Below are 8,237 nucleotides of genomic sequence, written 5' to 3'. Positions count from 1 at the left end.
TTTCTCCAAAACCCAGGATTATTCAGTCATATGTGAACATAATTGGTAAAGCAGACTGTGAAATTGTAGAGCAAAAGTGAGAGGCTAAACTCAACCTTTTTGGTTTAGTTTGGTTCAGTTCAGTTTAACTTTTTGGAGAAAAAAAGCAATGACAAAATTCAGACTTCCTCCCTTCCTTCATAAGTTCTGTTTTCTCTATCTGTCTCTCTCTCTCACAGACACACACACACACACACACACACATGCAATGAGAGGTTCAGTAACCTGATCAATCAGGCACACAAACCCTGACAAACTCTGGCCGGATATTAACTAACAAACCTGCATTCTCTCTCACCCAGTCCCTCTCTCTCTCTTTCTATCTGTTTGTCCATTCTGGGCAGTGGGGAGGTTGTAGTTAGGGTCATCTCCATGTACACAGTAGTGCAACCCACCCACTAACACACACACACACACACACACACACACACACACACACACACACACACACAGAAACCCCCTGTGGTCTGAGCTCAGTCAGGAAATTACTTTTGAGTCTGTCTGTCATCATGAATCCTCCTCTCTCTCCATGTCCTGCTGTGAGTATTTTAGAACCGTTTTACAGATTAGAAACTATTAAATATCAGACAGTGAGATAAAGTTTGCCTTTTTAAAGCTTTACTGATGAAACAATGAGCTAATTTACAAGTATAAGTATTTTGACAATCGACTAAATGCGGGCTTTAAACAGCAACTTTAATAGCTTAGTATTGAAGGCTTATAATTGCAGTTAGTTACAGTTAGCTTAACTATGTCTTTTTAATGCTTTTTTAGTATTGAAGAGTTTACGTTACTGTTTTGTTTGGAATGACTTAGGTTAGTAATGGGACATTAAAGTTGATTAAAGCCCAGTGGGTGACTTAGTCAAATATTAACAACATCAATGTAGAGTTGACAGCCTACACTGATGCTGGTAGGACAGTTGTGTCTTCTGTGTAGCTACACTTGATATTTTAAAGGCATTTGGAACATTTGCCTCAGTTGGGATACCTAGCTATAGTTGGTCTTTTTAAAATCTTTATAGTTACAGAATTGAGTAAATTTGGTCTTTTTCAAGCATAGGTTTTGGAACATTTGGCTACACTTTGACATAGCTTTAATACCAAAGTAATGATATGACATTTAGCTTGTTTTGGTCATTTAAGCCTCAATACTAGGAGACATCATTAAGTCTTTTTAGAACATTACTATTGAAATGGCATCTTGATGTTTTATTTTTGATTTGATTTAATATCCATGTTATTCTGACAGTGTAATCTTGTCCCCAAGAAATACTAGTCCTCTAGTTTATATTTTCCTTAATTTGTTTTCCCAATTATGTTTCCCAGCAAAGCATAATTGGGAAAACAAATTAGTATCATAAAATCATAATTTCTGTTAGACAGGGTTGTAACAGTCAAGCAGGGAGAGTATTACAGCATCCCACTTTCATCAGGCACAATTTTTACTTTTATAGAGATTTTTTGAAAAGTAAGGGTCCACTGACTGTCATATGCTACTTCAGTAATCTAAATTGTAAACTTCTTTTTGCCTTACTTCCACCATCCATTTAACAAGTACATACCCCTTTCTGCTCCCTCAAGCTCCTGCTGGTACATGTAATCTTTCTCAGAGGGATTAAAACACAATGGACTTGTTTTGATTGCATTTAAATCAGACAACACAGACTCACTGTGTCATGAACACCCAGCCCACTCATGTTACGAATGCATACACTCATATGGCGAGTGAGGAATAAATTGCCTGCTGTCCATCTGTAGTTAAGATATATGTATGAGGTTTGATTTCCTTCTTTAAGATAAAATCACACATATGAGCCACCCAGGTTAGCTGCTTCTGTACAGGCTTACAATGGCTCTTTGTAGTGGTTTTCAAACAGTGGTGGGTGGGAAGCTGAGATTCTGCTTGGTGGACAGACTTGTCTTCAGGTTATCAACATCCCCAATTTATAATCCTCATCTTAGAACAATATTGAACATTTCTGATGCTATAAAGTAGAAAACTTTGACATTTAACTGACTTTTAACTTAAAAATGTTGAAAAGGTTCTCTCTTGCTTTAACAAAGGAAAATTCAGGTTTTGTTGTTGTTGTTTTAGTTTTCCTCTATTGCGTTTTTGTATTAAAGGACCAGTGTGCAGGATTTAGTGGCATCTAGTGGTGAGGTTGCAGATTATAACCGACTGAATACCCCTCCCCCTCCCCTGCCAAGCATGTAGGAGAACCTACAGTGGCCTTGAAACTCGCAGAAAATGTGAAAAGCCCTCTCTACAGCCAGGGTTTGGTTTGTCCATTCTGGGCTACTGTAGAAACATGGTGGTGCAACATGGCGGGCTCCATGGAAGAGGACCCGCTCCCTATATAGATATAAAGGGCTCATTCTAAGGTAACAAAAACACAACGATTCTTATTTTCAGGTGATTATACACTAATGAAAACATACATTCCATTTCCTCCAATAGATCCCCCTAAATCTTACACACTAGTCCTTTAAGTCAGCCTAGTTGTTGGTTATATGACAGTTTGTGTTTCTCATTTGCTGCCACTCATTCTGCCTTACATTTGAATAATGGCTTCCACAGAGCGAGGTAATCCATCATAGTAAACATCAGCGGAGCAAAGGTGGTCATGGGGTCAAGGGGTCATGTTTTTACATACCCCGTCTCCTGTCACTCACCTGACACGCTTAAAGGTAGAAAGGAAGTCTCCACCAGGACACAATCTCTCTAAAGACCATGTTACCTGACAAACTGCCAGTCACATGCATGCGTATTTATTTACTGTGTCTGCTAGTCAGGACAGCAGTTCATTTCAAGACAAGTGTAACTGTAATGGCTAGCCTAAATAACAAAAGTGACACCAAAGAAAGGAGATATTATCTGATGTACTTTGTTATATCATCTTTAGTCACACAGTACATTTTAGACTAGTTCACATGCTTCGATATATTGTTTTCTTTTGTTCGTGTCGTTGTAAGTTAATAATGAGTCGATTACTTTCATACTATTTTCATAACTGAATAATCCCTTCTGTGGTTTAAAGTGGTACTCCATCGATTTAAGGTCAGTAGAATAATCAGGAAATAACCTTGATGATGTCATCAGGGTTATCATGGATTTTGTTCGAGACTTCACATTTTTAACAGAGAGCCTTGGGGATGTAGAGTTTGAAAGACATGGATGCTTATCAGGCGGGGCGGCCTGATGAAAGACGTTCCATTATGGGAAATGTACTGTGGGATCTGTTGTTTTTGGAGATGACTCATACACAGTGACTAAAAGACCGGATATCTCAGCCTCTGCTGCTCTTATTAAGACCATTCTTTTTTAATCTGTTTCCTGTGAGTCCCCCAACTTTATCAAAGTACAATACTAAATCTCTCGAGTAGCTTCTTTAATCAAGCAAAAAACTCTCCTCAACTCTCCTCAAATGTGAGGATTTGATGCTTTCCTCTGTTTTATATCATTGTAAATTGAATATCTTTTGGTTTCAGACTGTTGGTTCTCAGAACTTCTGATAGGTAGACTGAGTGACAATTGATTAATTGACTGGATTAATCACTGGATTATTTAAGATTGAAAAGTTGCATTTTTACTTCTTTTCTTTTTTGTTTGGGTCTATAAATAATTAAAAACATTGAGATGCATTTACAACAGGAAAGAATACAACTTATGTTTACGACAAGTAAACATAGTAAACAAAGATCACAATATTCATAGATTCTGATGCCAAAATGCTGTTTTGATCACACACTTTACTCAAATGTTTAGTATCTTTGACTGTACAGATATAACTGATGGTGATTAGTAGCGTGCTGTGTTGTGTCCCATCATGTCAAGTCAATTTTAGCCCAAAATTGTACACTGTCCTATTTTAGTGCTCTAAACTTTCCAGACTTTCTTTGGTCCAATCTGATTACTCTGTCTATCTGATTCTGGCTGAACCACAGATAAACTTTAGTTCACTGATGCATTTTATGTGTCAGATGGGAAACAGTTGTGTGTTGGTATTTAGGACACGTTCACTTTGCATCGGCAAGCTAACGTGTATGTCTTTGAAGTCTCACAGGTGATTCTGGAGAGCTGGATTCACTACATTTCAGTCTTTCTCTCTCTCATCATTCCTGTCTTTCTCCATTCTTTACTGACAAAAACACCTGTTCAAGATTCAGAGAATGATGTTTTGCTAATTTGATGTCGCCTGTATTCTGGTCGGCGATGGCATCCAGACAGTCAGGCAAAGCAGTCACTATGAGGCTTTACTTTAAATTTGCAAAATGTCTTTTAGATGATAGTATCAAATAAAGTCAATTTCTTATAGACTGCAAAAATATTTTATGACAAACCACAAAAACTAGAGCAATTCAAATAACTGAACATGCATTCAACACAATTCTGATCAGTCTCAGCCTCCTTTTCGGCTCTTCGATGTGCAGGTGTGATCACAGCCCACCTGAACACCCATTCAATCTACAACCAAACTGCTCAGTCCAAATAGGGATATAGTAGATTTCTTTACAAGATGTTTTCACTTCTTCAGCGGCCAATTGGATCAGACTCCCAGGGGTGTTTGGTTGTTGCCACAGCAGCTGGTTGTGAAACATCAGGCAGATTTACTGTATGAGGGTCACTGTGATGAAAGTTGATAAAAATAACAAAATACTCTGTCTGTCTCTCTTTCTCTGAAGTCTCCAGTGTTCCAGAGAAACAGAGAGGACTTCCCTGCTTCGCTGGGCAGACTACGGCAACTGATTGAAGACAAAGTTCACATCCTACAATCCACTATCACTGAGGACCAACAGGTAAATGACTTCCTCATGCAGTAGTCGCCTGCCACTTATAAGAGCCAAAATCAAATTGTATAATGTTATTACCGTGTATTTAAATTATTCTTTTTTTTAAAAAAAATTATCAGTAAAGTAATTTATTTGAGTAATTTCCTTCAATTAAATATACAACTAAGATGAAAAACAGCACAGAAACATATGATGACTGGATGAGTGGAAAGAAAATGTGTGAACTAATATATGTAGGTTTAATAGATGTGTTGCTATTCAGTGGTGAGTTTGAGCATCACCTAAAGAGTTTTCCAGTCGGACAGATCTGAACAAAATACTTTACACTTTGATGAGTTAAATATCTACAATTTAAACTGAAGGTGGACAGAAACTGTTTGAGAGCAGCTTTACTGGAATCTGAAACATGACGCCTCCAGTAATAAACAGTTAGATGATTATCAGCAGTTCAGCAAAGGCAGCAAGTATCATTGTGTCTTTGCTGAGTTTGGAGTTAGTCGTTTTTTTTTTTTTTTTTTACCCTAATGTTTTTTCAAATGTAAATCTTTGCTAGAGGGTACAGGTCTAATTGCTCAACACTGCCTTAACTGCATTCCTCCTTACAGTCTACACAGGAGTTTGTTTTTATCGGCACTGTCTTTATGTGAGTTGCTTGATTTTTCTCTCCATTTCTTTGTGGGAATCTGTGTCCTTATCTGTCTTTTTTTGTCTATTTTTCTCTTTCACCCTTTTCTTCTCCTCTTTGTTGAGCTCTCCTGAGGCCATGTTCAGACAGGCAGCTCAAATCCAATTTACTCTACTGAATAAGTGTCAGACATTCTTTTTGAAGCCTTAATAATAATAATAATAATAATAATAATGATAATAATAAACATGATATCTGGAAATGCAAGTAAAAGAAAAAAAAAACCTGTGCTTTTTTTGAATAAGCCACAGCAATTTTACTCATTTTGGACCATGCTAAACACAAAAAAACACAATTCTATGTAGCCACTTGCAAGTTTCAATGTAGACAATGAGGACGAAAGATCACATTTGAAAAACAAATCAGATTTGGCTGCTGTGTGAACATAGTGCCAGTTTGTCCCCTCAGACTGAGTCACATGGACACAGACAGACAGACGTAGGGGGACGATGAGGGTGATCATCATGTTCTGCCAGGATGACTCAGTCGGTCTGTTGTCTTCCAGCCCACAGCCGCTCACTGAAGGACTCCGCCGAATCGACGAGTTCAGACACACCACGTTACATGTCATTTCCACCAACTTTATCTTTTCTCATCATGCCCTCACGTGTCTCCTCTAGTTATCCTCTGTTTGTCTCTTTTCACCTCTTCCTGTCTGTCTGCTGTTCTACCTGTCTCCCCTCCCACTCCCCCTCTCTTCCCTCAACTGGTGACTCATCTCTCTTTTCTGTTTTACTCAATGTGTTGCTATGTCTGACAAACTGAGACAACAGACTACTGAGAGATGAAATGTTATATAGGTACATTCTTATTCAAATGCTCACCAGACTGTATAATCTATGAGGATTAATGAAACATTTGTCTGTTTTGTGGTTATAGTGTGAGAACACTGTTTTTCCTTTTAGATGCAGTGTGTAAGAGTTTACCCTTTCACCCTGCTAACAAAGAAAAATGTCTTCTTTGATATGTCATCTAGAGAAAGAACTATAACTATAAATCCAGCCTAACAATCATGTCCGGTGTGAGCTAACGTTACTGGCATCAAATGATGGACATGTTTTGCCCTTTAAATTTGTACAAGTGCAGCTAATAAATGAGATGACTCAGTAAACATGAGCAAACTAGCCAAAAGGCTAGTTAGCACATAATATAAGTCAGAAGAACATCCAGGTCTACTTTATATGCCACTATGGTTCAAGCAACATTTACTCAGGAAGTTACTCTCATATCCTTTTTTAACACACATTCATGGCGGCTACAGAAATGTACACACTAATGTGCCTTTATGCAATGTTTATAATTTACTTGCATCTCTCACTGAGATGCTGACACTCATGCTACCATGCTAATATGCTAACTTACTATATATAAGCTTGATAATCACATCAACAATAATGCTACTATGACCAGCAGACTGACATCATGTAAACACAAAATCAGTTTGTTGGATCAGTGATGAAATGTTTGGTTTCCACTCAAGCATAGTTTTGTTCACTTTAACAACTTCTCTGTCTTAGGGTTCAGTGAGTGAGTCGGACACTAGAAGAGGAGGACTGTGGAGGTTTGCCGTTCTGAGTGAGGAGTTGACCTCTCACCTCCAGCATCTGCAGAGACAGACAGAGCAGGAGCTCAGCAACATACACACACAGTGAGTCGGTCACATATTATGTGGTTGGTACAATGAAGCTACTGTATGTATGAGAATGCACATAAATTGTTGATTCCGTTAGATTGCTCTGTGTCCTCCAGAAATGTTAACAATTAACAGTTAACATGCATGTTTCTGGTCATAAGAATTATCTCTCAAATGTCAAAGTGTTGTTTCTGTAATCAGGACATACAATAAGGGTATTGGCTGTAATACTAATGGATACAAATAAACACAATATGAGACAATATAAAATATTAACTAAAAATTCTTCATGTTTTACTGAAAAGGGTCTCAAATTTACAGTCTTTTTCTCAACTTTCCATCCTCTCTCGATAATCCTTTTCATTTAGAGATATTCACGATCCTAAAAATATAAATTTAGCATTTTGGGAAAACCCTTGATTGTTCGGAAACTGGACTTTCCTCTTTATATAAATCAGGACGTGCTGTGTAGTGTGTGAACATGTGAGTAGGAGGCAGCTCTGTGCTGGTTTGTGGGGTTTTGTCACAGAGCTGGAACACGACTGTGGGAGTTTTACTGTATCTCATAACAGCAGCAGGTTCTGCTCTGCTGGAGAAAACAACAGGATCCTGCCTGCCTGTGTGTGTGTGCATGCGTGTGCGTGTGTGTGTGTGTGTGTGTGTGTGTGTGTGTGTGTGTGTGTGTGTGTGTGTGTGTGTGTGAGTGTGTGTGTTTGAGAGAGAGTGAGGGATAGGAAAAGAGGGAAAATGAAAGTGAATGGTTCTTTCAGGCATTTGTGGTTTTGTGCTCCAGTAAATCTATCAAATTCATATTTAGACTGGGTAAGTGAGGATATTTTGTCTAGTCCTCACGTCTTGTGTGTCTAAGATATGAACATATAAATAAATGTATTTATTGCAATACATTTATGTATTTATGAAGACCGTGAGATTTTGTTACATACCCTGTTCCTAACAGTCAGAAATGAATGTCTATGCTCAATTTTTTTTTAATTTTCAATCTATATATTTCAATTTCCTTGTGTGGTTGCATGCAACAGTTATATCAGCTGATACTGAGCACAGATGTGAAACCAGTGATCATTTT

At 38.0% G+C, this 8,237-nt stretch overlaps 1 protein-coding gene across 5 annotated transcripts in view; it reads left to right on the top strand.

Annotated features, from left to right (window-relative positions):
* The first annotated feature begins 510 nt into the window (after window positions 1-510).
* Window positions 511-8,237, top strand: part of LOC122968505 (cingulin-like) — a 44,620-nt gene continuing 36,893 nt past the window's right edge. For all 5 annotated transcript variants that reach the window (XM_044333797.1, XM_044333796.1, XM_044333795.1 and 2 more), the window contains exons 1-3: window positions 511-578; window positions 4,725-4,838; window positions 7,035-7,165. In XM_044333797.1, coding sequence (XP_044189732.1) covers window positions 549-578; window positions 4,725-4,838; window positions 7,035-7,165 — 275 coding nt within the window. In that variant the 5' untranslated portion in view covers window positions 511-548. The remainder of the gene's footprint in view (window positions 579-4,724; window positions 4,839-7,034; window positions 7,166-8,237) is intronic.

This window comes from Thunnus albacares, chromosome 18 (assembly GCF_914725855.1).
Source record: "Thunnus albacares chromosome 18, fThuAlb1.1, whole genome shotgun sequence".
Lineage (NCBI taxonomy): Eukaryota > Metazoa > Chordata > Actinopteri > Scombriformes > Scombridae > Thunnus > Thunnus albacares.
This window is presented reverse-complemented; position numbering and strand designations above follow the sequence as displayed.